The sequence below is a fragment of the Bubalus bubalis genome, chromosome 3 (assembly GCF_019923935.1).
Source record: "Bubalus bubalis isolate 160015118507 breed Murrah chromosome 3, NDDB_SH_1, whole genome shotgun sequence".
Classification (NCBI taxonomy): domain Eukaryota; kingdom Metazoa; phylum Chordata; class Mammalia; order Artiodactyla; family Bovidae; genus Bubalus; species Bubalus bubalis.
In genome coordinates, this window is record NC_059159.1 from 28706635 (window position 1) to 28734124 (window position 27490).

At 63.9% G+C, this 27490-nt stretch overlaps 2 protein-coding genes across 5 annotated transcripts; one reads left to right on the forward strand and one right to left on the reverse strand.

The window, feature by feature from the left end:
* The first annotated feature begins 217 nt into the window (after nucleotides 1-217).
* Nucleotides 218-15105, forward strand: LLGL1 (LLGL scribble cell polarity complex component 1). 3 transcript variants are annotated; one of them, XM_025280459.3, is made up of 23 exons: nucleotides 218-383; nucleotides 3556-3653; nucleotides 5473-5554; nucleotides 5645-5775; nucleotides 6813-6971; nucleotides 7065-7227; nucleotides 7308-7440; nucleotides 7730-7784; nucleotides 7874-8028; nucleotides 8109-8332; nucleotides 8497-8564; nucleotides 9491-9644; nucleotides 9727-9831; nucleotides 10207-10499; nucleotides 10626-10770; nucleotides 10846-10999; nucleotides 12344-12639; nucleotides 13042-13306; nucleotides 13389-13503; nucleotides 13714-13817; nucleotides 14009-14129; nucleotides 14255-14341; nucleotides 14552-15105. In XM_025280459.3, exons 1-22 carry the CDS (start codon nucleotides 303-305, stop codon nucleotides 14331-14333), a joined length of 3180 nt encoding a protein of 1059 aa, XP_025136244.1. In that variant the 5' UTR covers nucleotides 218-302; the 3' UTR covers nucleotides 14334-14341; nucleotides 14552-15105. The 3 variants fall into 3 exon arrangements, with proteins under 3 accessions (XP_025136244.1, XP_025136242.1, XP_025136245.1); XM_025280457.3 differs by having other exon boundaries at nucleotides 219-383; nucleotides 7305-7440; XM_025280460.3 differs by lacking the exon at nucleotides 9727-9831 and having other exon boundaries at nucleotides 219-383; nucleotides 7305-7440.
* Nucleotides 15066-27109, reverse strand: FLII (FLII actin remodeling protein). 2 transcript variants are annotated; one of them, XM_025280456.3, is made up of 30 exons: nucleotides 26893-27109; nucleotides 25275-25385; nucleotides 24813-24884; nucleotides 23652-23732; nucleotides 23250-23335; nucleotides 23006-23167; nucleotides 22751-22854; nucleotides 22353-22528; nucleotides 22110-22267; nucleotides 21473-21557; nucleotides 20984-21131; nucleotides 20686-20819; nucleotides 20333-20545; nucleotides 20019-20198; nucleotides 19335-19417; nucleotides 19146-19220; nucleotides 18866-18949; nucleotides 18590-18761; nucleotides 17991-18095; nucleotides 17709-17900; nucleotides 17254-17442; nucleotides 17037-17176; nucleotides 16724-16955; nucleotides 16456-16610; nucleotides 16302-16362; nucleotides 16097-16225; nucleotides 15864-15970; nucleotides 15667-15772; nucleotides 15499-15564; nucleotides 15066-15414 (listed from the first exon to the last, which is right to left on the reverse strand). In XM_025280456.3, exons 1-30 carry the CDS (start codon nucleotides 26953-26955, stop codon nucleotides 15280-15282), a joined length of 3804 nt encoding a protein of 1267 aa, XP_025136241.2. In that variant the 5' UTR covers nucleotides 26956-27109; the 3' UTR covers nucleotides 15066-15279. The 2 variants fall into 2 exon arrangements, with proteins under 2 accessions (XP_025136241.2, XP_025136240.2); XM_025280455.3 differs by having other exon boundaries at nucleotides 20686-20822.
* Nucleotides 27110-27490: the final 381 nt, after the last annotated feature.

The following is a 27490-nucleotide window of genomic DNA, read 5'->3' on the forward strand; positions in this document are numbered from 1 at the left end:
AAAAACCAGTCCCCAGCCGTCCACGCCGAAGCCCCGCTTGCGGACTACAAGTCCCGGCAGGCCCCGCGCCGCAGCGCACGCGCGGCGGGGCGTGCTCGCGGGCGCCCACTGAGTGCCAGGGAGGGGCGGGGGCGGGCGGTGTGAGAGTCGTCCATTGGCCGAGCGGCGCGTCCGTCGGACAGCCCCGCCCCGTGCAGGCCCTGCCCCGCCGCGCCCGCGCCTGGCTCCCGCCCGCCCGCGCCTCAGGACCGGCGGGGCCGCGCGGCGCATCCTGCGGGCGGCGGCGGGCGGCCGGGCGCAAGATGATGAAGTTTCGGTTCCGCAGGCAGGGCGCAGACCCGCAGCGCGAGAAGCTCAAGCAGGAGCTCTTCGCCTTCCATAAGGTGCGGCGGCGGGCCGGGGGCAGCTGGCTGGGGGCGGGGGCGGGGGCGGGGGCCTGGCCGGAGCCACGTCGGGCCGGGGGAGGGGGCTCACACCGGGCCGGGCCGCCCAGCTCCGCTCCGCCCGAGCCGCGCGCCTGCATCCCTGCCCTCCGCTTCCTCCGCTCATGTCTCCGCGCCTCGGACTTCGCTGGCCTGTCCCCGAGGGGCCTCTCCGCCTCCGTGCGGCTCTCAACTCTCGCTCTGGTTCCACTCTCTGCCTCTTTTTCTCGGGGACCTCGGCGCCCCTGCGCAGCCTTTGGGCCCGATTTGTTTTGCTTTCGCACCCAGGCCGGTGGGGAGGAGTGCTGAGTGGGGGCAGATGTTGGGGGGTGGGGCTGGGAAATCCCTTCCCGGTTCCTCTCCTCCCTTCCCCCACTGCCTGGGACTCCCGCCTGAGCTGTGCCAGGCCTGCCCGGGGCTCCAGGGGGGATGCCTGGCCGTGTAACCAACTGCACTTCGAATTCTGGGGTCTCAGTTTCCCTTGCGATGAAATGGGGCCACGGTCTTCCCTGCTGCGGACTCTGTCGCCGGGGCGGCCGACCCACCGCTTCTGGAGCCTTGGGGGAGGTGGGGGTGGAGGGCTGCTCCTTCCTTTCTTTCCTGGGTAGGGCCAGAGGGGCCACGGGAAAGGGGCTGCCTTCAGCCCCGCCTCCCTGCGCTGGTGTGTGGTTAAGAGAGGCTCGGCCTGCTCCTTGCTAACTCCCCCCAGGGGTGTCACTTCTGGCCTCAGTTTTACACCCAAGCCCTCTGATCACATGTCCCCTTGCTGCTCTTGGGGCTTCGAGTCGTTATGCTCACATGAGGGTGACAAAATTGAGGTTCACAGAACTGACGACCTGGCCAGAGACAGAGTGAGCGGGGGCTTGGTCTTTGTGTGCCCTTGTCAGTGGGATTTGACTTCAGCTTGAGAGCCAGGGCCCCTTGGAGGGGCTGCTGTAGATCCCGAGAGGCTGGCAGGAGACCCTGGTCCAGGGAGACGCTCTTTGGACACTGCTCCTGCGCTGGCCAAGGCCGGGACGTTTCTCAGGGCAGGCAGGGTTTCCCAGGTGGCAATAGAGGGTGCCAGGATCCTCGGGCTTGATGGCCAAGGGGCCCAGAGGGGAGGCTAGTGCCCAGGGGTTCCCAGGTGGCCCCTTCCTATGCTGAGTGACTGAGGGTGAGCCCCTCGAGGTGAGAGGACAGCGTGGTGGGGCAGGCGTCATGCTAAGGTGTCACTTCCTCAGCCAGGGAGTCGAGGTGTGAAGTGGGGGCCCCAGAAAGGTGGAGGGGAGGCGCTCCCCCATCTGGCCCGTGGTGGCAGAAGCTGGGCTCCCTGCTAAGGCGGGCGAGGCCGCATTCTGAGTGGAGAGCAGTGGTAGGAGGGGTTGGACTTAGGCAGAGGTTCACTAGAGGGACTGGCAGGTGATCACTAGAAAATAGGTCCCAGGGACTTCCCTGGTGGTCCAGTGGTGAAGACTGTGCTTCCACTTCCTGGGGCTCGGGTTCGATCCCTGGTCCAGGAACTAAGATCCCACATGCCGCGTGGCAACACTAACAAGCAAAAACAAAAAGCCTCAGATTCCCAAGTGGCTGGAGGTGGAGGGTGGTCAGGGTGAGTGTGGACTTTGGGCTGTCTTGGGTCCAAATCCCAGCCCCTGCCCCTGGTTGCCTGTTGTGTGTCCACTCTGTGTCATCTTAACACATACTGCCTTGAGGGGCCAGTGTCCTAGCTGGGGAGACAGTGAGAAGACGAAACAGGGAGTGGGGTGTGCAGCTGGCAATGGCTGGGCTGGTGGTCAGTGCTGTGGAGGAAGTCAGGCAGGTGAGGGTGTAGAGGAGCAGCTGCTGAGCCAGCGGTTGTCTCCTGAGCTGGGGGAAGGCTCCAAAGTGGGGAGGGCACATGCCAGGTAGAGGGACTGCGGTGGGTGTTCTGGTCCTGAGGCAGGAAGCTTCCATGGTGGACTGGAGGAGAGCGGAAGGCCAGCAGCCAGGGGTCCATGGAAGGGAGATCGGAGAGGGCCAGGTGGTAAGGACTAGGCTTTTGACTTGGAGTGAGCTGGGGGTCCCTGAGGGTCCTGAACAGAGGAACAGGCCGCAGGACCTGGTCAGGTCCAGTGTGGGCACAGCGGTGCCAGTGTTTGCCACCCCACCCTGGTCCAGTGGTCCACTCTGTCCTCAGGTGGGCTCCCCAGTGCCTGGATGGGAAGCTGAGGCTCGGACAGTGCTGTGACTTGCCCAGGGCCGAGCCAGCTGCTCAGACGACTCAGTCCTTGCCTGGATGGGCTGGGGCTGGAGAAGAACACAGGCCTTGGGGGACTAGGGGTTCTTATAAAACATGTGTGTTGATGACACAGTGGTCAGGAGGAACTGGCAGCCACGTGTGGTATCCCACCTTGGTACTCGGGGCTGGGGGCCCAGGGGTGCAGGCTTCCCGGGGAGGGCTCCTAACCAGGCCTCGGGGTTGACTAGGGGCTCCTTGTGTTGGTGGGCGGGTGGGGGAAATAGGGCTTTGCCAGGAGCAGGGAACCCGGTGGGAGCTGTTCCACTGACACCCCCAGTGTGCAGCACTGCCTACTGCCCTGACCAGGGATGGGTGGGAGCCATGTCCCCCAGTTTCCAGGTCGGAGCCTGAGTCTGGGAGGTGCGTGACACCTTCAGGGACTGGGCAGGAAGTCTGTCTGGGCCCCCCTCTTCCTGTCTCTGGGGCTGGGAGTGGGGAGCAGCCCTGGTTCAGGGGAGTCAAGAGCCTCTGCCTAGCCAACCTTGGGTGTTGGTCTCTGACTGCCATGCAGAGCCTGTGTGTGGGGGGTACCAAGGACTGCACCCCACTTCAGTCTGCCTGGGTGAGTGGGGTGCGGAGCCTACCCTGTGGGGCAGCTGGGGTTTGTGTCTGTGCCTGCGCATCCTCCCTTGCGAGCCCCATTCTGTTTGTTGTCATAGACCCAAGTGTCAAGTGGGATGGGCCTTGGCTGGGAAGGCCTGTGGTGGGGCCAGGGCTCAGGCCCTTCCTCACCCGCTGGAGGTGTGGTCATCCATCTCACAGCTGAGGACACAGGTCCGGGGGCCGGGCATGCAGCAGGGACAGAGCTGGAGACTGCCTTGGGTGGGGCTCGGGTGGGGGCTGTGCCTTGCGGACACCCCCACCTCCCTGCAGACCGTGGAGCACGGCTTCCCCAACCAGCCCAGTGCGCTGGCCTTTGACCCGGAGCTTCGTATCATGGCCATCGGCACCCGGTCTGGGGCCGTCAAGATGTATCCTTTGGGGTCGTGGCTGATGTGCGGGGCGCCAGGCCGGGCCCCTGGTGGAGGTTGTGCAGCTGCTGCCCTGAGGCAGCGCCTCGGAGATGAAGGGGTCCACAGCTGCCCATCGCTGCAGCCAGTTACCTCGGCAACCCTCCCGTTGTCCCAGCAGCTGTGACTGGGGAGGTGGGCCGGGGCTGGCAGCACACGGTCCCCAGCAAGGGTGGCGGGAGGACCAGGGTCACAGCAGGCCTTACCCTGGGAACCGAGTGCACACACGTGTGCCGGCCTGAAGACACGTGTGTCCAGCCGAGGGCTGGGGGCAGTGCCAGGCTCGGCGTGGTGAGCGCGGCGCGGCCCCCACCTGGACGCTGGCCCCGCACAATGGGCCTGTGAGCTGCACAAAGAGCCATTTTCCTGAGAGCTCCAAGGGGAGGGGGTGGGGCGGGGGGAGGCTGGCAGCTGGATGCCTCCTTCCTGCTGTGGAGCAGCCCACCCCCACTGCACGAGGTGAGCCCCCCAGGTGGGGCCCAGGTGCAGGGTGTGGCTGGCCACCACAGGGTGGTATGGGGTCTCCCCATCCGGGACTCAGGGCACTGGCCGGGCAGTTGTGAGTTTGCCAGCTCCAGGGACCAAGGGGAGGGGCTGGGTCTAGGTGCCCCCTCCTCTTCCGTGGACCCCGAGGCATCGGTGGGACAGGGAGGAGACGGTGCCCTGGTCGTCTGCCCCAGGCTGCTGCCTGCCCAGGAGTCCCCTCCCTGCCTGCTGTTCCTGCCTCCAGCTGCTGCCTGCCTGTGGGAGCCGTGGTCCCATGGCCCCTTCTCCCCAGCACAGTGTGTCTCTGCCAGTGGCAGGGTCTTTCTTGCGCACCAGCCCCTCATGCTGACAAAGGATGGGCGGCCAGACGGCCTCAGAGGAGGACGAGCCCCCCGTTCCCCAGACCACTCCTACCCGTGTCCTGGGTTAGGAAACAGGCTGGCCACAGGGGCATCCCACCCCTGAGTCTGGCCTGTCTCCCTGGCGACCTGGTTCCCGCCCAGCACTCCTGCCCCTCTTTTGTCCCCTTGTCTGTGTTCTCCCGGCTCCAGCTCCAAGCAACGGCTCCTGCCTTGTCTCCCAGCAACGTTGCTGACCCCAGCCTAGTCCTCCCCGCTGGGGCCCCTTGGCCCGCCGTCCACAGTGAAGCCTGAGGTTGCTGGGATGCTGGCGCTCACACTGGGCACTTGTAGCCAGGCATCCACCTCTCCAAGTCCCTGGTCCACCTCTCCAAGTCCCTGGGGCCTCTCCCCACTGAGTGGGGCTGCCAGCCCCATGAGGACATGGATTTCCTGGCCTGCGGCTGGCAGCGGCCTGTGGTTGTGGAGAGGCAGCCTGGACTCTGCTGTGCTCCGGGCTTCCTAGGCCTGGCCTGGCATCTCTGCCCATGATGCCAATGTGCCAGGCCAGCTCTTGCGCCCACAGACCCGTGAGACTGACTTAGAGCCATGAACTGGGCCTGGGCCGGGTGTGCCGGGAGAACTTGCGTTCTTAGGTGTCCTGCGTCTGCCCCAGGAGGCAGGCGAGCAAGTCACTGGCCAGTTTTACAGATGAGGAAGGGAAGACCATACGCAGCACCGACTTGCAGGACCGAATGGGTCTGCATCCTGAGCGCAGTGCTTCTTGCAGAGAGGAGCCCCCAGACCTGGGAGGGCCCCAGGACAGGGCCAGGTGGCACCCCTCCCCATGTCACCGGGGGCCTGATGCAGTGGTCCTGGGGAGGAGGGGCTAGGTGATCCCTGGTGTTGTTGTCCTGGCCTGTGCCTGCTTTCCACCCTTGACCCGTCACCCTCAGCTACGGTGCCCCTGGTGTGGAGTTCACGGGCCTGCACCGAGATGCGGCCACTGTCACCCAGATGCATTTCCTGCCTGGTCAGGTAAGCCTCGGCCCCGCTGCCGGCCCCCAGAAACCCCCTGCCCCGCTCCCGATCCCAGTCAGCTCAGTCCTGGTCTTTCTCACCCGCCAGGGTCGAGTCCTGACCCTGCTGGATGACGACAGCCTCCACCTGTGGGAGATCGTCCACCATGATGGCTGCGCCCACCTGGAGGAAGCCCTCCACTTCCAGGCACCCAGTCGGCCTTGCTTTGACGGCGCCAGGTACCGAGGGGCTTGGCCGGCTGTGGCTGCCAGATGTAGTGGGGGGCCTGTGAAGGTGCAATGGGGATAGGAAGCTGCCCCAGGGCTGGGACTCGAGGTGGGGTGGTGCACGTCGGGCTGGGCCTGGGTCCAGAGAGCTGTTCTGTGGACTTTGTGGGCATCAGATGGGAGTCCCAGGTGAGCCCATGGTCAGCAGGGAGGGTCTGTGCCCCGGCACTGCCAGGGCCCAGGAGGCCCAGGGTGGGGAGGTTGTGTCCCAGAGCCTGGGGAGCGGCCCTGTGCCCTTGTAGCGAGAGGGGCATCTGGAGCAGGAACTGACCTCAGCACTGGTCCTCTGGACCCTTAGACAGCGGCGGGACAATGGGCCCTACTGTGCGGGGAGGAGAGGGCAGGTCAGAACAAGAAGGGTCTCCTTGGGTTGTGAGGTGCTGGCAGGATGCCCTGGGGGCCAACAGCATGGGGTTCAACCCTCATGGGGAGAGTGAGGGGCCTTGGGGTTCCTGGCCCACAAGCCCTTGTTGGAATGGCTGCAGCAAGTCTGACCAGGTCACAAGATGCCCATCCAGCTCAGAAACAGGCTTGTCCTGCTTGGGCTTGGACTCAGCGTGGATCTGAGGTGTTCCAACTCCTGTGGGGGAGTGATTGGGGGCCCCCTTCAGGGTCAGGGAGATGTCTGAAGGCATGGGGCTTCTTGGTGGGGCTCGGAGGCAGAGTCCTGGAGCTTGTGGTCCCTGCCCAGGCGGGACCTGGTTCCTGCCGCTATCCCCTCTGGGTAGGGGAAGGAGCTCCAGGGCCTGTCTCCAAGACCTGGGGACCTATTTTTATCCCTCTCCCTGCCGACGTCCTGGTGAATAATTGAGTGAGCTGATTATGGTGTCTGCAGCCACCACTGTGGCCTTCCCAGGCGCCAGCCCCCTGCATGACCAGGGCCCAGTGAGACCAGAGGGGCTGTAGTGAGCTGACAGGCACGGGCCCCCGTGCCCTCCCCAGCAGGTGTGCGGGCTCCCACCCTCACCTGCTTCCCCTCGGCCCCACAGCGGCCTGCCCAGCCTCACCCACATCACTGTGGTCCTGCTGGTGGCTGCGGGTGACATGGCCGCCCTGGGCACCGAGGGCGGAAGCATCTTCTTCCTGGATGTTCCCACCCTGACGCTGCTCGAGGGGCAGACCCTGGGCCCAGACGAGGTTCTGCGAAGGTGAGAGGCCACCCAGCTTCCCTGTGCCCCCTCCACCAGGCCCCGCCCCCCCCACCGGCCACCCCACCCGCTCACTCCCTCTGCTGCCTTCAGCGTGCCTGATGACTACCGGTGTGGGAAGGCGCTGGGCCCCGTGGAGTCACTCCAGGGACACCTGCGGGACCCCACCAAGATCCTCATCGGCTATAGCCGGGGCCTGCTGGTCATCTGGAACCAGGCTGCTCGCTGTGCCGAGCGCATCTTCCTGGGGAACCAGGTGTGTGGGTGAGGCTGGCGGCCACCTGGGACCTCTGCTCGCCGCCGCCAAGCTCACACCTTTCCCCCACCCCACAGCAGCTGGAGAGCGTGTGCTGGGAGCGCAGTGGCCACACAGTGGTCAGCTCTCACAGCGATGGCAGCTACGCCATCTGGGCCGCAGACACCGGCGACTCCCCAGCAGCGCAGCCCACGGTGGCCACCACGCCCTATGGTGAGTGTGGGGGACCTGTGTAGGGTTGGCTGTGACCCCAAGCTCCGACTGGCCTCAGTCGGGGAACTTCAGGGGGGATGTGTGGAAGATGGCAGGACCAGGCCAAAGGTGAGAGCACCCCCTCTGCCCCACGTTGGGTAGCATGCCTTCCCCTGGGGGTGCAGGGAACAGCCGCCCAGTGGGGATGATGGAGGCAGGAGGGGGTGGGGCAGTGGTGAGAAATGCGATCCAGGGCCCTCAGGTCCCTGCCTGAGAGCCTGCAAGTGAGGCCAATGCTGTCTCCCCACAGGCCCCTTCCCCTGCAAAGCCATCAACAAGGTCCTGTGGCGAAGCTGTGCGTCTGGGTAGGTGGGGCCTGCCTGGGGTAGGGTCGTGGAGGTAGGCTCTCCCGGAGCCCCACCAGTTGCTCACGCAGCTTTCTCAACCTGAACAGCGAGCACTTCGTCATCTTCAGTGGTGGCATGCCCCGCGCCAGCTATGGCGACCGCCACTGCGTGAGCGTGCTCCAGGCTGAAACCTTGGTGACACTGGACTTCACCTCCCGCGTCATCGACTTCTTCACGGTGCACAGCACGCGGCCCGAGGATGGTGCGTACCCCCCCCCCCCCCCCCGCCCAAGACCCAGGCCCTGCGCATCTCTGGCTGCGCTCACCCGCCCCATCCCGCAGAGTTCGACGAGCCCCAGGCCCTCGCTGTGCTGCTCGAAGAGGAGCTGGTGGTGCTGGACCTGCAGACACCTGGTTGGCCAGCTGTACCCGCCCCGTACCTGGCCCCCCTGCACTCATCCGCCATCACCTGCTCGGCCCACGTTGCCAATGTCCCCGCCAAGCTGTGGGCCCGCATCGTGAGCGCTGGCGAGCAGCAGAGCCCCCAGCCAGCCTCTGGGGCCTCGGTGTGTGCCAGTGGGGAGGGTGGGGCAGGGGTCCCCCAGGGGTGCACTGTAGGCTGGGCTCGAGGAGGGGATGTGGCAGGTGTAGGTGGGACGCCTGCCGGGCCTTTGCGTCCTGCACGTGGTACCTGGCATGACTTCAGCTTACACCCGACTCCATCCCCCAGAGCTGGCCCATCACTGGGGGCCGGAACCTGGCTCAGGAGCCATCCCAGCGAGGCCTGCTGCTGACCGGGTAGGTGATACCTCTCCAGCCTAGTTGTGACAGGTATGTGAGCGTGTGTGTGTGTAGGCGAGCAGGGTCTGGTGCCACCTGCGCAGGTGTGAGGCCTGTCCTGGGCCTGGCGGGTGCTGACCTGCCCGCTGACTCAGGCCTGGTCCCTGGTGGGACCAGGTCACCCTCTTCACTGGGTGCACCAGGTGAAGCCTCCCTAGACTCTGGTTTAAGGCCCGTCCCTCCTTCTTGATGAAACTGAGCTCCACCCACTCAGCCTACCCCGGGACTGGAAAATCTGGGCCAGCCCACGCCGAGCTGCCCAGGGCAGGTGCCGGAGAGCCCGGCCTGGGCCTGGCGGGCGCCGACGTGCCCGGTGACTCAGGCCCCACCTTCTTGCCCAGCCCCTGCTGTCTGCCTGTGCCGGGACCCTCAGGCCTCTGGAGGTGTCCCAGCCAGCCCACAGACTTTGAGCTTCTCCCTCCCTGGCTCTGGGCCTGCCGCCGCCACCCAGGGGCCCTGACCCGGGCTTTATGGCTATGTCCTGGGCTGCTTCCTTCTGGCCTCCCCAGGTTTCCTGCTCCTGCCCTAGCACACTCCTCTGCTTTGGGGGCATCTCTGTCACGTGTTCTGGAGGCCCCTGGGGGCAGAACCCCCATGGTCCTCTGTCCCCTGAGTCACTGCTCCGCACCTTTTCTCATTATTTCCAGTGATATTTCTGCACCTTCTCATCCTCTCTGCAGGGAAGGGCCTAGGCAATGTGGCCTGGCATACAGTAGGTGCTCAGTACTTGCTTGCCCTATACAGTTGGTGCTTCCTGTTTGCTGTATGCAGTAGGAGTCCAGTCAGTGTTTGGCCTAGGTGCTGGGGGCCCAGTGAGCAGTTGCTGGCTGAACAGATATGGAGGGGTGGGGTGGGGCCCTGGGCCTGATGCCGCCTCTCCGCAGCCACGAGGACGGCACGGTGCGCTTCTGGGACGCCTCCGGCGTGGCCCTGCGACCGCTCTACAAGCTCTGCACCGCCGGCCTCTTCCAGACGGACTGCGAGCACACTGACAGCCTGGCCCAGGCCGCCGAGGACGACTGGCCGCCCTTCCGCAAGGTGAGAGCCCCCCACCCCCTCCCGGCCCGGGGAGCCTGGTCTGGGCTCTGCCCTGTCACCAGTTCCCCTCCCACCCCCGCAGGTGGGCTGCTTCGACCCCTACAGCGATGACCCGCGGCTCGGTGTGCAGAAGGTGGCGCTCTGCAAATACACAGCCCAGATGGTGGTGGCTGGCACCGCGGGTCAGGTGGGGCCGAGGTGTTGCCAGGGCTGCGGGGCTCGAGGGCTTCTAGCGGGTCCGGTAGGGTGCTAGAGGGGTTGGCCCGGCAGAAACCCAGAGGTGGGAACGGGGGAGGCCAGCTGGGGCCTTGGGGACCCTCACAGGGTTGGGGCCTGGGCAGGAGCAACCTGTTAAGTGAACCCTGGGAGGGCGGGGCCTGCAGGTCTTGGTCTCCATGGTGTTGCTCAGTGAGGGCCCTGGTATACAGTAGGCACCAGTCAGTGCTTATTCAGAGGATGCTCTCCAGACAGACACTCCTGGAAGCACCCTGGCAATGGTATCACTGGCTCGGGCGGGGTGGGGGTGCCCTGTCCTCCAAGCTGACTGCCCCCCGCCACCCAGGTGCTGGTGCTGGAGTTGAGTGACATGCCGGCAGAGCAGACGGTGGGCGTGGCCAGCCTGGACCTGCTGCAGGACCGCGAGGGCTTCACATGGAAAGGCCACGAGCGACTGAGCCCGCGCCTGGGACCACTGCCCTGGCCAGCCGGCTTCCAGCCCCGCGCTCTCGTCCAGTGCCTGCCACCAGCCGCTGTCACAGCCGTCACTCTCCATGCCGAGTGGGGCCTCGTGGCCTTTGGGACCAGTCACGGCTTTGGCCTTTTTGACTACCTGCGCAGGAGCCCCGTGCTGGCCAGGTGGGTGTGAGCAAGCCCCTCCTGAGGTTCACGGGGGCGCTGCCAGTCTCGGAGGGCCCCGCTGGGGGAGGTCTGTCCCTCGGCTGCTTGACTTGCGCTTCCCTGATGGCCGGCCTGCACCCCCAGGTGCACCCTGCACCCCAGTGACTCCCTGGCCATGGAGGGGCCGCTGTCCCGCGTGAAGTCGCTCAAGAAGTCGCTGCGCCAGTCCTTCCGGCGCATCCGCAAGAGCCGCGCATCGGGCAAGAAGCGCATGGTTGCCGGCAGCAAGGTGGGGCGGCAGGCAAGGTGGGCAGGGTGATGGGGGCGGGGGTCAGGATGGTGGCCCGACCTTGCGCCCCTGCAGTTGCAGGAGGCCAACGCGCAGCTGGCGGAGCAGGCCGGTCCCCAGGATGTGGAGGTGACACCCGTGCAGCGCCGCATTGAGCCCCGCTCAGCCGACGACTCCCTCTCGGGTGTTGTGCGCTGTCTATACTTTGCAGACACCTTCCTTCGAGATGGTGAGACTGGGCGGGGTGGGCAGCCAGGGGTGGTGTGTCCTTGGTCTTCTGGGAAATGGGTGATGGGGTGGACCTGTGCCTTCTGGAAGGCTGGAAAATACTGTGTGCCTTCTGAGTGCCAGGCTGTGCTGGCGACAGGGTGCCCTGACCCCCAGGAGCCCCTGGAACAACCCGATGGTGAGGCTTGGTCAGTGGGTGGGGTGGCCTTAGACCTGGGCGGAGAAGGGAGCCCAGGATCTGGGGAAAGTACGGGCTGCAGCACCAAGGCCTAGGCGGATGTGAGTCGCCCGGGCAGTGTGACTGGAGCAGAGGGCAGGCCTGGGAGGAGCTGGTTTTGACCCCAAGTGGGCAGAGCTCCAGCAGGTCCTGCCCAGGGCAGTGGTGCGTTGAGGTTTATGGACAGAGCCGCTGATCAATTTAACTTGGTAATGGGGCATTTCAGCCCTGCACCGACTCCCCACCTGTTCTCCATACATCGTGTATCTTGTAAAGATGATTTAAACACAACTTAAAACAAAGGTCACTGGGCAGTTCAGGGTGTGTCTGGTGGACCTCACTTCTGGCACAGGGCCTGTGTCGAAGCCTGGAGTGTGGATACTGATGGCTGGGGTTGCCTGTCACCCTTTGCCCACAGGTGACCCCATTCACCTCAGAAACGCCTTCTCAGAGTTGGGATGGGGTCAGCGTCCAGCTCGTGTGCGCATGGTATCTCTGCATCTTTCCTCCTCCATCTGGGAGGGGAGCCCCCCACTTCTGATGTCATTTGTTGAGGGCCCCTTTGTCTGGGGGGGTCTTCCCACTTTCTGCATGTGGCAGCCCGCGGCGGGGGGAGGGGGGCGTGGCCTGGTTCCACTGTCTCCCTGAGAAGCGTGGCTTCCTGTTGCTCACCTGTTTGTTGCTCGGGTATCCCCTCCCTCCCAACTAAGATTGTTGCTGAGGTCACCAGGCCATTGAGGGTGCACAGTGTGACTGCCGGGTCAATCTGCACCCCAGTGTTTTTAGCTCACTGTCTACTCAAGAGCCTTCCCTTTCCTAAGGGAGTTGGACTGTGTGGTGTGCATCCTGGATGGGCCCGGGACTTGGTGCCTGGGTGCCCTGCAGGTGGGGCCCGAGTCCAAGTCTTTGTTGGGACTGGTGATGGGCCGTGTCACTGGGATGCTAGGAGAGGTCTGAGAGGTCAGGGTCCAGTTTGATGTGCCTGTGGAGGGACCCTAGAGGGCACTCCTGTGCCTGCAGGGGGCCGGCCAGGGTCACCAGGGATGTAGGAGAGACCCAGTCCAGGGTCCAAGGGCACCAGAGGGGAGGGATGGCACACACCCACCTCACCAGCCTGTCTCCCTGCAGCGGCCCACCACGGCCCCACCATGTGGGCAGGCACCAACTCGGGCTCCGTGTTCGCCTATGCACTGGAGGTGCCGGCGGCAGTGGCAGGTGGTGAGAAGCGGCCAGAGCGAGCAGTGGAGGCTGTCCTGGGCAAGGAGGTGCAGCTGATGCACCGTGCCCCCGTGGTGGCCATCGCGGTGCTGGACGGGCGCGGCCGTCCACTGCCGGAGCCCTACGAGGCCTCGCGGGACCTCGCACAGGCGCCCGACATGCAGGGCGGCCATGCTGTGCTTATCGCGTCCGAGGAGCAGTTCAAGGTGAGCAGTCTCCGAGACCCCTTAGGGTTCTCGCCTCCTGGACACCATCGGACCCTTGGCCTGCATCCACCCCTACTCGCTGGGACCTCCTGAGAGCCTCCAGCCATGGCAGAGGCACCTTGGGGAACCCTGGTGCCCCTCAGGACCCTTGAGCGCTCCCTTGGGTGGTCTGGCAGGAGCTTGTGGTGTGGGGTACTGGCTTCCAACTTGACCACCCAGCGTGACTGGCTTTGCCACAGGTGGAGGGGCCTGGGAGGTTTCTGGGCTGTGGAGCTGTGGTCAGGGTGGCAGCTCAGGGTGGGTGGTGCTGGATGGAGGTGGTGGGGGCTGGGCTAGACTGGGGGCACTGGGGTGTGTACTGGCCCGGGCTCTGCTTAGCACCCACTCCCCACCCACCTCCAGGTGTTTACACTACCCAAGGTGAGCGCCAAGACCAAGTTCAAGCTGACAGCCCACGAGGGCTGCCGCGTGCGCAAGGTGGCTCTGGCTACCTTTGCCAGCGTGGCCTGCGAGGACTACTCGGAGACCTGCCTGGCCTGCCTCACTAACCTGGGTGACGTGCACGTGTTCTCGGTGCCGGGCTTGCGGCCCCAGGTGCACTATGCCTGCATCCGCAAGGAGGACATCAGCGGCATCGCCTCCTGCGTGTTCACGCGGCACGGCCAGGGTGAGGCGGGCCGGCGGCTGCAGTCAGGGCTCCCGGGAGGCGGGGACGTGGCCCCTTACTGTGCTTCCTGCCCCCCTCCTAGGATTTTACCTGATTTCCCCCTCGGAGTTTGAGCGCTTCTCCTTGAGCGCCCGGAACATCACCGAGCCACTCTGCTCTCTGGACGTCCGCTGGCCCCAAGGTGCCACACACGTCAGGTGCGTGAAGGGGTAGCCCCTGGCCAGGGCGTTGCAGCACTGGGACAAAGGCTGGGCTCGTTCCATCCCCCAATTCAGCAAGCAGTAGGGTGGCCCTCCCCAGTCATCCCTCTGGCCCCAGGGTTCAGGAATGGGAGGGCGGGAGTCTGGCCTTCGAGCCATGAGATGCCTGCCAGGGGTCTGCAGCACAGCCCATCTCTGCATCCACAGGTCCCAAGAGTCGCCCAAGCTGAGCCAGGCTAACGGGACCCCGGGCATCATCCTGGCCCCACAGAGCTGTGATGGAAGCCCTGATCCCATCTGCAAGGAAGCTGGTGAGGAGGCTGCGTGTTAGCTGGGCAGCTTGTCTCGTGGCGGTGGGGGTGCTCTGCAGGAGGCAGCTGCCCAGAGGGTCTGGGGAGGGGTTGGTTGGTGCCATGGTCCACCGTGGGCTGGTCTGGGACCAGGTCAAGTGTGGACAGGGTCCTGGAGCCCTAGAAGGACCCTGTTCACTTCCTCCCTGCAGACACCCCAGAGCCACCTGAGGCCATGCTCTCACCTATGTCCATTGACTCGGCCACCAGTGCCGACACCACACTGGACACCACGGGGGACATGACAGTGGAGGACGTAAAGGATTTCCTGGGGTGAGGAGCTGGCTGGTCGCTCCCAACTTCCCTCCCTGACCCTTCAGCCAACCTCATACCCCAGCTGGGCAAAGGACTGAGGAGGGCCTGACCCCAGATCTGCTGACCGCTGCCCCTCCCTGCAGCTCCTCAGAGGAATCTGAGAAGAACTTGCGGAACCTTTCAGAAGAGGAGGCTCGAGCCTGCGCCATCCTGATCAAATGAGGCTGCAGGTGCGTGGCCTGGTCCCCTTGAGTCAGTTACCTCCCCCAGCCTCTCCTGACACAGACCTTGTGGCTCCTTCTGTGTGACCCCCTCCCTCGCCTCGGGGTTCAGGCTGTCACTGCAGGGCCCCGTCCTGGAGACTGGTGGCACATGTGTGGCAGGCCGCCTGCCCCGTTGGACCTCCTTGGCCTTCTGCTGATCCTGTTTCTCTCTGCTAGGGAGGCCAGAACTGCCAGGTCGCCCCTGCCCTGCTCGGAGCTGGAGCCAGAGGCCCGGTCCTCCATGTAGACCTGCACCTGCTAACTTCGGGGTTCTGTGGGGCCTGCCAGCCTGGCCCTGAGCCTCAGGGACTCCACCGGGCCCTGCCTGCAGGCAGAGGCCACCCGGAAGGTCAGGCACCACAAGGGAGGCAGCCGGGTCCATGGCTACCACCTCCCAGGCCATGTGCCGTCCCCCCCTCTCCTTTTGCAAAGAGTATTTTTCTAACGCCTGTGCCGGGCACCACAGTCATTTCTAAAACTATTTTGGTACATGCTCCTGGGCCAGCACTCCCTCGACCCCCCTGCTGCGTGCAAGTATGTGTGTGAGAGCTCCACTTGGGAACCAGGACCAAGGCCTGGCCGTGTGTGCGTGTGCGTGTGGGGGTCAGGAGGGTTTCCTGTAGACTGTACTCTGGGGGACTTTTTTTCTGTCATTTTTGTTAAATTAGCATTTTAAAATTAAAAATACTGATTTTTAATATTGAAAATAAAAGCATTTAATATCTCGTAAAGGACAGCCACACCTGCTTTATCCCTGGCACAAGGAGAGTCACACGTGAGCTCAGAGTAGAGGGAGATTGCTTTGCCAGACCCCTTGAGACACTGGTCAGGGTCACCCCACTGGTGGCGCTGGGGACAGTGGCAGGGGGGCACTTATCCCTCCACAGAGGTGGATCGCGGTGGCCTTAGGCCAGGGCCTGGCGGAAGGTGCTCCAGGCGTGGAAGCAGCGGGTGAAGGCGTGCTGCTCATTGCCCTTGCGCACAAGGCGCAGGCGGCGGGGCCGCTCATGCTCCTTTGATCGCATGTGCTGGATGTACACCTGGGGGGAGGGCAAGGGGTTGGTGAGGGCAGCCCCAGCCTCGGCCCCTCCCCCAGGCCCAGCCTTGGCCCCTCCCCCGCTCACCTGGCAGGCCTTCAGGCTCAGCTTGATCTCCACCTGGCTGGTCTGGGACCCCACCCACATGTAGACCTGTGGGGACAGCAGGGGACGTGGTCTCCCAGCCTCAGAATGCCTCTTTAGGGATGGTCAGGCTCCCAGCATGGGCAGAGTCGGGCAGGGGGCGGGTCTCACCTCTTGGCCGTTGTCTAAGAGCATGATGTCGTCGTCTGCCAGGTCATCTTGGCAGAAATCAGAGCACTTCTCAGTCACTGCGAAGTAGCCCTTCTCATTGGAGCATCTGGGGGAAGTCAAGGGTCAGGGAGAGGCTGAGGGTCATGGCAGCAGGGCCAGGACTGAGGACACTGGGAGCGGTGGCGGGGTGACCTCACCGGAAGAGCCGTGTGTGCTTCATGTACTCAGCGTCGTCGTCGTAGGGCTTCTGTGCACCAATGCCCACCCAGAAGAAGTTCTCGGGCTCCTCGCCCTCGTTGATGACCTAAGGGGACAACGCTGGTCAGCTCAGGGCCCACTGCTTGCCCGCCCCCACCTGACCACCACCCCCTGCCTGGCCCCCCGAGCCCCGCCTCCCTGTCACCTGACCACCCGCCCCAACCCTGGTCACCTGCTTGCTGTAGGAGGCCTCAAACATGCTATTCAGGATGTCCTCTGCCAGCTTGGCCTCGTCGGGGTCTGACGCCCGGCCCACCCACGCGTACACAATTCCCTGGTTGTCCTCGCTCTCAAAGGGAACCTAGGTGTGTGGGGGTCAGGTCAGGCCCACCCTGCTCCCCACCCTGCCCCTCGGTCCCAGCCACACGAGACCCCACCTTGAGGATGAAGCAGAACTCCGAGTTGAGGAGACTGGAGTCGGTGTTAATTTGGATACACCTGGGGGAGGGGAGAGGAAAGTGAGGGAGGGGTCAGCAGGGAGCAGCCAGGCCCGCCCCCTGTGCACCCACGGCCTGCCCCACAGCCAGGTACCGGGTGCAGAGGGCGCTGCCGTTGGTGCGGATCTGGTACAGGCTGGGCTGCAGGGCGCCCTGGGCAGCCTTCCTCTTGCCCCGGTGGATAATGAACTTTCTCTTGAAATGGGACAGGAATTTGGGGTTCTCCTGCTGCTGCGTCATGCGCACCACCTGCAGGTGTGGAAGCATCAGGGGCAGCTCCCTGGACCCCCACCCTGCTCCCAGTGGGGCAAGCCTCCCCAGGAACGCCCCTCGCCCACGGCTCTGGGGCAAGGCCCCCACACCTCCAGCTTGCCAGGGAAGAGGCTCTCGAACTTCTTCTGCAGGCTGAAGGTGAAGGTCAGCCAACCCATGTTGGAGGCCTCACGGCCCTGCCAGAAGTACACGATGCACTGGAAGTCCTCCTCAGGCTGCTTCTCCTCCGCCTCGGCTGCCGCCTCCTTGCCCTCCTTGTCCTCGGCCCCCGCCTTCTCCTCCTCCTTCTCCTCCTCCTCGTACTCCACGGGGACCCAGTACCTGCAGGGTCATAGGGCGGTGGGCAGGGCTGAACCGAGGCCCCAGCACCGGGGGAGGGCCGGGTAAGGGGGTACAGGGCACCTGCAGAGGAAGACATAGCAATCCTGCGTGTAGAAGTGGCCGAACTCCTCTTCTGGCAGCCGAGCGAACTTCTTGCCCTCCAGCACGAAGCCCTCCATGCCGTCCAGGTCCTCGTTCCACTCCTCCATCAGCTGCTCGGCCTGCGTAGGACCCCACCTGTCACGGTAGGACCGGCACAGCCGGCCCTCCCGCCCCGCGGCCCGGGGCTTGCGCCCACCTCGGCCAGAGCCATGGGTGGCTGCCGCGGCAGGAAGAGCGCCGTGAGGTCTGCCTTCATCTGGTCCTTCTTCTCGGCGTCACGCTTCACCTTCCCCGCGAGCCCCGGGCCCTGCAGCATGGCCTCTGCGTTGCGCGTGTAGTCCACACTCAACACGTCGTCCCAGTTCTTGAACTTGGCCTTGAACACCTGAGAAAGCACAGCCGGAGGAGGCGGGGTTCGCGGAGCAGGGTGGGGCCTGGGACCTGGAACGGGGCGGGGCCGGAAGGGGCGGGCTGGAGGGGTGTGGCCTGGGAGTGGGAGGGGCGGGTAGGAACGGGGCTGGGCTGGCAGCAGTCCTGGAAGCTGTGAAGGGGTGTATGCAGTCTGTAATCCGTTCATGGGCTGTCAGGGCAAAAACGCGGTCACAGGACCTCGGGGAGGAAACCTCCGAGGGCAGCTGCATTCATCCGCACCTGCGCCTCGGTGCCCTCGAGGCTGCGGCTGACCATGGCGTGGCGTGGTCGGTGGAGCATCCCGCACAGTTCCTGGCCCAGCTTGAGGGCTGCGGCACGCACCAGGCGCGGGGACTTGCGGCCGAGCCAGATGAACACGTCAGACCAACAGTCCAGGATGTACACGCAGCGAGTGTCCAGCAGGCTCTGCAGCTGCGGGGCCCCAGAGGCTGGAGGTCAAGGCCAGGGTCAGCCAGCAGGGAGGGATCTCGACCCAGGGGCCCAACTCCCTGTGAGTCTCACCAGTCGCATCCGAGGCATCAGTTCCACTTTGGGCCGCTTCTTATGTTCCACGGAGAGCTTGTAGTTGATCTGTGGCAGCTCCAGGTAGCCCAGGCCCAGGCCCACCTGGCAGGAGTAAGAGATGGGTTTAACTAGGGTGGGTCCGGGGAACACAAGACCAACCCACAGCAGCCCCTGGTTAGGCTGGCCACTGTGCTCAAGTCCACAGCCTGCTCTTCTCCAGACTAGTCTCCCTGTACCCCAACCTCCTTTCCAGGAAATCCTACCAGCGGAAGGGTTGTTAAACCTGCCTTCCCTCTCTGGGTCCTTAGAGATTTTCTAACTGGTCCTTTTCCTACCCACAACACCCCCATCTTCCTGTCACCCACAGAGTCAAGACCAGGTGCTCAGGCCAGGCACCCATGTGCTTCTCGGTCTTCCTCTCCAGTCCCACCTTCCTGGAACCACAGAGCCTGATGCTAGTTTCCACGGCCCCACTCAGACCCTGGCATTTCCTGCCCAGGAGGTGGCACCCTCTCCCCACCCAAGTCCAGAATGAGACCACAGCCACCACAGTGGTGCAAAGGCCCGTCCATATCCTGACCACTGATGGAGCTCACCTTATACAGCTTGGGCTGCGGTGGCCAAAAGTCATCAGGCACGTGCTTCTTGATCTCGGAGGGCTCCCCACCCAGTGCTTCCCAGAACTCTGGGGGCTCCTGGCCCTGTACCAGCAGCGAGATCTCTGCCTTCCCTTTTCGCTCATTCTTGTTAATTTTCTCTGCGAAGAGCCTGAGGGCAGATGCAAAGCCTTAGCGAGGCCCACACCTCCTCAGGTGACCATGTTCCTTTGCACAAAGCACCCAGGGTGTCTGGGCAGGGTGCAGTCCTCTTACCTGGCCTTGGTAGTGCTACTCAGTGTGGCCTGGGCCCCTCGCCACACGCAGATGTCCAGCCCTCTGTCCAGCAGGAAAACAAACCTGGACAGAAGTGGTAGGAGGGGCTGCAATGGGCCACATGCAGTAACTCCCCGTGCCTCTGACCTCACCCCAAATCCCTCCTTGCAACGTGGGACAAGGGCTGGGCGGCTTCTTATCTAGAGCCCAGCTTTGTCCCCCTACACTTGTGGGGAGGAGGTACGGGGTTAAGCACACCACCTCACATCATGGGGCTCACCTTGGGTCCAAGGAGGCCCCCTTGAGAGGCACGGGCTCCAGCTTGATGTTCTTCTTCCCATACACGCGGTACATCCTGGGGGCCAGAGCAAGAGTGGCTTGGGGGGCACCAAGGGCAGATTTACCCCAATGCCCTCCCCCATCCTTCCCGACTGAGTCCAGGTCAGTGCCCCTCACACACAAACCTCACCTGGTCACGTAGTGCGTGTCCTCCACAGTGTAGAAGCCACTGGCTGTTCCACCCTCAATGTAGGAGATGTCGTTGTCAAATACCTGTGAGAGGGTGTGTGACCTTTCACTGAGCTGCCCCCCTACCCCCACCAAATACCACCTGTCAGGAGAAGCAGAGTTGTGTACAGATGGATCAGATGCTATGAATCCATGACAATGTTAAAAAACAATATAAGATCTATGCCTGCAGACAAAAACACACTTGGGGTGTTAGTATACACACAACCATGAACCCATTTGCTCCTGTGCAAGACACAGAGTGGTAAGATTCAAGCGTATCAGGGGACAGGACCAAGCAGGTTTACAGAACATGGCAAACTTAGGTAAGTACCCAAAATCTTGTGTAGGTGTCTGCATGTAACCAGCCGGTGGCAGGCCAGCATCTCTCACTGACCCAGTTCACTGGATGACTCTGGCCCTGCCCTTGGCCCCACCTCCTTGGTAGCCAGTCCGTTTGCAACTCTTGCTTCAACTTCCTGTCTCTCCTGGCTACAACCCCACCAAGCGGACTCCCAAACTAGCCTGTCCTCCTCATCTTCACCTGGCCCAGCTCCCAACTGGTGGTCTCATCTCGCTCCTCTGACCTCACCCCATCTGTCCCCGCACTGGACACATCCCTGTCAGCCCCACCCCGCCCCCGCACCTGCAGGAACTCTTCGCTCTCGTCGCCCATCTCCTCGCGCACCGTGCGGCACTCAGCACCCAGGTAGTTGCGCAGATTGACGGCGTGGATGGCAGAGCAAGCCTTCTTGTCGAGTGTGGCCTCCCCGCCGATCCAGTAGTAGATCTCCCAGTTCAGAGAACCACTGTCATCCAGAAAGGTCTGGAGGCCAGGGCAGCGTCTGGGTCAGCCCCTGCCAGTGGCACCGCCATGCCCTGCAGAGCTCTCCCCTCCCGCCCCATCCAGAGCTATCCAAGAGACGCCCCCGCGGCCCCTCGCAGCATCCAGACTCACACCTTGAGCACGATGTAGCAGTCTGCCTCATAGAACTTGCCATGGAGGTCTTCCTCCACCAGCACAGGCACGAAGTTCTCAATCTGCCAGATGGTCAAGCCAGGCAGCTGGCCCACGTCCTCAGTGAAGAACTCCGAGTAGTCAAGGCGCGGCTTCTCCAGGCCCTGGTCCCAGCGCCGCACCTTGCCCCCAGGCGCTCCGGCCTCCACGCTCTCCTGGTGGGGGCGGGCACAACACTGGCTTGACTCTGCCCACGCCCAGCTCTGGTGGAGTGGAGCCCTTCTGCCCTTGTCCCCTCTCCCACCGGGCCTGGGTCCCTGGCGAGCAGAGCTGAGCCCTGGTCCAGCTGGATTACCTCCTGCTTTCTGTTTTTCTCCTGGGCCACATCTGACATGCCCTTCAGCACCTGCTTGGCCTGGTCGTCCTGGGCCGAGTCCTTGCGCCTCCGAAGCCGCATCTTGCGAGCCAGGGGGTCCTTGGGCCCACTCCCTGCTGAGGGGAGGGGCACACGGCTGACCCGGCTGGCTCCGACCCCTTCATCCCCAGGGCATCCAGCCAACCAGGGGCCAACCCCACACCCCCTATCCAGAGAGAACATCCCACCCTGTTTACAGATGAGTAAGTTAAGGCCCAGAGAGGCAGCCCATGCTCACCAGCGGCCGCCGCGGCCACCGTGGCAGGCGAGGCACCCGCCAGCCGCAGCTGGTTCTGCAGCGAGAAGTCGATGTTGTACCACTCGGCAGCACGGTCCACAGGTTTGGGGGGCATGACCAGGCTGGGGTTCTCCCGCACGTCCAGGACCTGCCTCATGGGTGAGCAGAGCCAGTGCTGAGCCCCGGTTCTCCCTCAGCACCCCCAAATCCCATCTCCACCTCTGTACCACCAGGGCCAAAGGGCCCAGGTCCCCACCCTGCCGCCCCCGTGGGCCTGGCTTCCCCATCTGCAAACAGCGGCCTCGCAGGCTGGCTGTGAGGCTTAAGTGACAATGCTGAGCGTGATGTGGATGCCAGATGAGCATCACCCCCTCCCCACCCTGGCACCGGCCACCCCTCCAGGAGCCCCTGCTGCCCTCTCCCCAGGACCCCATTGCTTGGTCTTTCCTGGGGGTCTGTCCCACCCCCAGCGCCAGCTGCCCGCCCGACCTCAATCTCCGTCAGGAAGTGGATGGCCTCTGGGAGGGTCACCAGGCGGTTCTTGTTGAGGACCAGCTTCCTCAGCTTTGTGCACCTGTGAGGACAGTCGGGCCTCAGGAGTGGGCAGACAGGGGCCTTCCAGTCCTAGCTTGGGGAAGTAGGTAGGACCAGAGGACCTGAGCAGCCCGGCCAGTTAAGAAACCAGCCAGCTCCAAAGCGCCCAGAAGGCGGGGGGCGGGGTGAGTTTCCTTGTGGCTGAGTGACTGGAGGCCCTTTCTGTGGCTCCTACAGGCAGCATCCTCCACTATGGCCTTCTGAGAACCAGCGACCCCTGGACACGAGCAAAAGGGCATCAAAAACCACACTCTGCCCTCAAATTAGCTCAGAAGCTGCCAGGGGTCCTCTGTTTTCAGCGCCAGGGACCATCCTAGTGGATGCTGTGACCTCGGGGAGCAAAGGCAGCACAGCGTCTCAAAGGGGGCAGCAGCGCAGTCCCCCTGGCCTTGCCCCTTGTCCCTGAAGGGCGCTTGGGGAACCCACTGGCATGAGCCCAGTGTCTTTATCCACAAACTCAAGTCAACCCCTCGTGTTCTGTACAATGCACAGAGACCACGTGGGCAGGGGAGGCCCCACTTCAGCCCAGCACCTGCAGAGGCTCTCGGGGATCAGCTCCAGCTTGTTGTTGGCAGCCATGAACTCCTCCAGGCTGGACAGCTTGCCGATGCCTGAGGGTAGCCCATCAAAGTCCAGCTGGTTGGAATTCAGGTACAGCCTCTTCAGCTTGGTCAGTTTGCAGATGGCCGACTGTAGGGGACACAGCAGATGTGGGGTCAGAGGTGGGTGCCAAGATGGCCTGTGGCCGCCCCACCCTCCCCAGACCTGCACACACGGGCAGCGAGGTCAGCTGGTTCCGGGACAGGTTCAAGGTCTCCAGGTGCACCCACTGGTCGATGCACAGGGATAGCTCTGCGATCTGGTTGCTGCTGAGGTTGAGGCGCCGCAAGCCAGGCAGGGCGTACAGGCACTCGGGTACACGCGTCAGGTCGTTGCAGGACAGGTCCACATCTGGGCACAGGTGAGCATGTCAGCTGGGGCCCCTAGTGGCTCCAAGGCAGCTATGTGAAGCCTGGCTACCCCTCTGGCTCTGTGGCCTCAGGCACGTGATGGGTAGGAACCACACCCCTCCCCCTGGAGGCACCCCTCCCCCTAGAGGCTTGTAGGGAAGCAGGGTCCAGTGGCCTCCTCCATGAGGAAGGAAGGGGCTGAGGGCTCCCGGGGACCGCCCACCTGCGAGGTGGCTCAGGCCCTCCAGGCTGGTGGGCAGGTTGCTCTGGGTGCGCTGTGTGTTCCGCAGGTGCAAGGTCTGCAAGGCTGTCAGTGCTGGGAGCTGCCTGTGGGGGGACGCGGGGAGACACTGCCTCAGGCCAGGGGCAGGGCCGAGGGTGGGTGTGGGCGGGGCAGGCGGGATGCCTGGTGTTGACAGCTAGGCAGGCGGGTGTTGACCCAGCTAAGCCAGACCCAGTGGGGAGGGCGGGTGCCCACCGGAGCTGGGCATGCAGCAGTGGGTTCCCATTGAGCACAAGCGTCTGCAGGTGCACGAGCCGGCGCATCTGGGGGGGCAGGCTCTCCAGGCGGTTCTCGCTGAGGTCCAGGTACAGCAGGTCAGTGAGGTTGATGAAGAGCTGGTTGGGGATGGTGTCGATGCTGTGGGCAGAGGGCCAGCGGTCAGGGCTGCGATCCGCTCCTGGGGTCAGCCATCTCCCTGGCCCAGCCCCGCACGCGGCACCTGTTGTGGCTGAGGTTCAGCACCAGCATGTTCTTGGCGTTCTCCAGCTCCCGCAGGCACTCTGTCAGCTGGTTGTAGCTCAAGTCCTGGGGAGGGGGTGAGGCTGGGTCAGGGGTAGCAAGGCTGGCCCCACCCCGCCAGGCCTGCACCATGCTCAAGGGTTGGGATGGTGCTGAGAGGGCAGCAGAGGAGGAGGTTTCCAGGCCAAAGGGAGACAGTGGGACCCTGGGAGGAAGGGGCCTAAGTCAGGGAACTGAGCAACCTTGGGCAAGGCACTGTCCATCGGACGTCTCCAGTTCCTTCATTTGTACAACAGGAAAACCATGGCCCCAGGGACCAGGGCAGTGGGGGGAGGGTCACCGAATAGTAGGGTTCACTGCCAGGTGGTGGGTGACCACTGACCAGGACTGAGAGATCGTCCAGCTTGAAGATATCATCGGGGACTCCTGAATTCTTCAGACTGTTGGCTCGAGCCACAATGGCCTGGGGATAAACCACGAGAGTCCATGAGCCTTGGCTTCCACTCCAAGGAGAAGCAGAGGTCAGGGAAGGCTACCTTCTCCGTCAGCCCACGGGAGGCCAATCCTGAGTGCTCTCCCACTATGGCCTTTGCTTGTAGTCCCTCTACTTGGCAAGCCCTTCCTACTCTACCAATGAACTCCTATTCACACTTCAAAGCCCAACTCAAACGTGCCCCACAGCCCAGCACACAGAAACGCAGGGAACTTTTTCTGATGGAATAACCCCTCTTCCTCCTAGTTCCATAGGGCAAGATAGGGATGGAGCTCTGAGTCAGAGTTTCTGGCACAGACGGAAGAAGGCTGGACCAAAAGCATCCGAGTGTAGACTCACAGCAAGCCTGCTTTCTGTGCCCTTTGGGCTGAAACCTGCTCAGGCTTTCACGGTACAGGACGTTAGTGCAGGATGGCTGAGGAGGGGGGACGGACCAGGGGACGGCACCATGGCCACAGGTGACAGAAGGAGAAACAGGAGCCGCCACTGCAGTTCCCTGTCTGCCCAGTGTCTGCATGGTGACACCCTGCCACTTCACGGCGGTCACTGAAGGGCCATCTCGGAAAATGCAGAGCTCAGCTTTAACCTGACTCCAGAGGTGTGCCCTTCGCATCTCAGGGCTCCAACCTAAAGGGAATGACCACTGGAATGGCCTGAAGATCTGGGACGGGAGGTTCCATGGAGAACAGCAGGAGGAATGACCCACCCAGACCACCTCCCCTGCCCTGCCCCAGCTTTATCACTGGGGATAAACCACAGGCAAGTGACCTGCCCCCACGGTCAGTTTCCTCATCTGTGAACTTGGCGGAGGTCGGGATCACATGAAAGACCCTTGAGAAATAGCTGGAGTGCTGCTCGGCCAGGATCAGCTATCACAGCAGTTCAAAATGGATCAGACTTAGGTTTTTTCACCTTTTCTCCTATGTGTTACTCAACTCAGGTCATTACTGCATGCTGTCTCCCCCAACCCCCCTGACACCAGGGTGGACAGAGGGGCTGGCGTGGCCCCCAGGCCCCACCCTGAGTTCTGCAGTCTTGGGCGGCACTCACCCGCAGCGATGGTAGGCTGGACAGATCCCCATGCAGAGTGGTTAGGTTGTTGTGGCTCACCGACAGGTGTTCCTGGGCCGGCACAGGGTGCAGAGGCTCAGCAGGGTGGGCTGGGCATCCACAGAGCCCCCACTGGCACCACAGCCTTCCCCTGTCCAGGGACCCTCCCATAGAGCCCCCATCCACCACCAGGGCCTTGCCCCACCCAGGGATCTTCCCACAGAGCCCCTATCTGCTACCACAGCCTTGCCCTACCCAGGCACCCTAGGCCATCCAGGTCCAGTCCACTCTTGCATCTTTCCTCTTTCGCACACCTAGCCTCTTCTTGCATACTTCCCGGGACAGGGTGCTCATCTCCTCTCCACCAGTTCTGCTTGTGACAGGCAATGTCCTGCACAGGCTCTGCCCACCTGGCTAGCCCCATCCACCAGGACCCTCCCCTGCCTGCCCAATGCCTCTTACCAGCTTCTGCAGGGAGGCCAACTCCTCTGGCAGGTAGCAAAGGCCGGTGCGGTTTAGCTTCAGCCATCGCAGGCTGGTCATGGCCTTGACGTTCTCAGGGAAGTAGCCACCCTGGGGGAATGTCACAGTGAGGCTGGTCTGGGACATGGTACCCTTGCTCTGCCACCTTGTGGCCCCCACTGCCTGTGGGAACCTTTGGGGGGCAATAGTCACATCTAGTTGGGTGTGTGACCCCAGACACATCACTTGGCCACTCTGTCTCAGTTTTCTCACCCGTATAATAGGGCTGGTGAAAGCCCTCTGATGACAAAAGCCTCCTGAGAACCCACTGGTGATCAGGATGGCTGCTGACCTAAGACCCGCCTCTCCTGCAGGATTCTCAGCCCAGGAAGGCTTATTCTAGGTGCCACCCCACAGTCAGCTGTGCGGTCAGATCAACTCAATGTTTTCGCCTTGCATCCAGGCCCTGTCTGTGCAATTTGTTGAACTGTGCCTCTGCCAAGGCCCCACCTGTGCCCTGCCACCCACCCCCTGCATGAGGCCCCAGCTCCCCACCCTTTCCCACACAGGCATATTCATTAGTTCACGCACCCATTTGTCCCCCAGACTCAAATGCCCACCTCAGGACCCCAGCCCTGTGGCCAGAAGCCTGGGGAGGCTTATGCCTTCAGTGCTCTGGGCTGGTGCCTCTTCTCCCTACATCCACATTCCCTGCTGGTGACTCACTATCCTAGACTGGAGAGGACACTTGGTGACTCCAGGTGAGGATGGTGGGGATGGAGGCAGAGGAGTGTGCATGGTGTCAAGGGTGGGTAAATACAGGAAGAAAGGACCTGTCTCCTCTGCCCTGACCCCAGCCACTGCCTGGACCACTGGACCCTGCAGACCCAGGCTGACGCTCCACTGACGCCAGCCGGGGTCGGCCCACTCATCCACCCTGCAGCCCTAAGGACCATCCTGGAACCAGGCCATCTCTCAGGGCCTCCTCTCTGGTCACCAGCCCTGCGGCCTCATTCTCAGTTCTCAAGAACCACTGCCCCGCCCCGAGGTTGGGCTGGTGTTCCCAGCGGCCCTGGTCCGCCAGTTCGGCAGCTGCTCAGACAACTGGCACCCAGGGCCTCGCACACCTGCCCAACACGCCCTCCACAACTAATCCCTGCCTCCAGGGGTTTCAATGTAAGCCCCTCCACCAGTCGAGAAGACGAGGCTCCGAGAGGGGAAGTGACTTGCCTAAGACCACACAGGGTGGGGGTGGCGGGTGCGGGTAGCGCAGAGCCGGCGGCGCAACCATGAGTCAGGGCCCGGCTTGGGCTGTGACCTCACGGGGCGGGGAGGGCTGGGGAGGCGCGAGCTCGAGCTCCGACCGGGACCACCGGCCGGCCTGCCGGGGCCAGGCGCCAGTACCCTCCCCGGTGGGCAGACCCCGCGCGCCCCGGGGCAGCTCCGGGACCCTGCGCGCGCCTGCCCGCCCCGCCCGGCCTGGGCTGTCTTCGCGGGCGCCGGGCGGAGGCCTGGGACGTCGGCCCGGGGCGGGGTCCGGGCAAGCCCGTCTGCGGTCCCGGGCGCGCAGGAAGCGGAGGGGCGGGCCGGGGGTCCCGGCCGCCGCCCGGAGGCTCACCTTGAAGTCGTTGCCGCTGAGGTCCACGCCGCGCACGAACGGCAGCACCCCGGTGCCCTCCATGGCGGCGCTGGGCTGAGGGGAGCGGACCGCGGGCGGGGCCTGGCGCTCGGGGCGGGGACCGCGGAGCCGGCGGGGTGGGGAGCGCGCCGGCCCCGCCCCTCAGCCCGGGGCCGCTCGGGGCCAGCTCTGGGGCGTGGGGCCTCGAGGAGCGCGGTGCTCCGGTGCCCCGAAGGGCCTTCTCGGCCCGCGGCTGTCCCTGTGTTGGTCAAAGCCGAGGACCCGGGTGGTTCTGGCGGCAGTGGCAATAGGACGCCCGGATCTTCGTCCGGAGCCACGAGCCTCAGGGAGACGCTCCGGGGCCAGTGCCCACACTCCTAGGCGTCCCGGGTCGGAGGCCAGCCCGGGTGCGCGGTTACGTGCCCGCTTGCCCCTCGAGGGAGGCCTCCCTGGGCCGGCACATGGCGGTCCCAGTAAGTGACAGGACCAGTATACCCTTCACTGGAGAGGCGGCCGCAGACTACAGTGACCAGGAGCTCCACCGGATGCTTCTTTTGCCGGGAAGGAGCTCACGTTCCCACCGACCGAGTCCTGGAGC

Coding starts and splice junctions, on each gene's coding strand:
- FLII (XM_025280455.3), bottom strand. CDS start 26,955: ATGGAGGGCACCGGGGTGCTGCCGTTCGTGCGCGGCGTGGACCTCAGC. Junction 24,885..25,274: donor TGGCCTCCCTGCAGAAGCTG/GTAAGAGGCATT, acceptor GTGCCGGCCCAG/GAACACCTGTCGGTGAGCCA. Junction 16,363..16,455: donor GGCAGCGCCCTCTGCACCCG/GTACCTGGCTGT, acceptor CCCCTCCCCCAG/GTGTATCCAAATTAACACCG.
- LLGL1 (XM_025280457.3), top strand. CDS start 303: ATGATGAAGTTTCGGTTCCGCAGGCAGGGCGCAGACCCGCAGCGCGAG. Junction 10,500..10,625: donor AGGAGCCCCGTGCTGGCCAG/GTGGGTGTGAGC, acceptor CTGCACCCCCAG/GTGCACCCTGCACCCCAGTG. Junction 13,307..13,388: donor GTTCACGCGGCACGGCCAGG/GTGAGGCGGGCC, acceptor CCCCCCTCCTAG/GATTTTACCTGATTTCCCCC.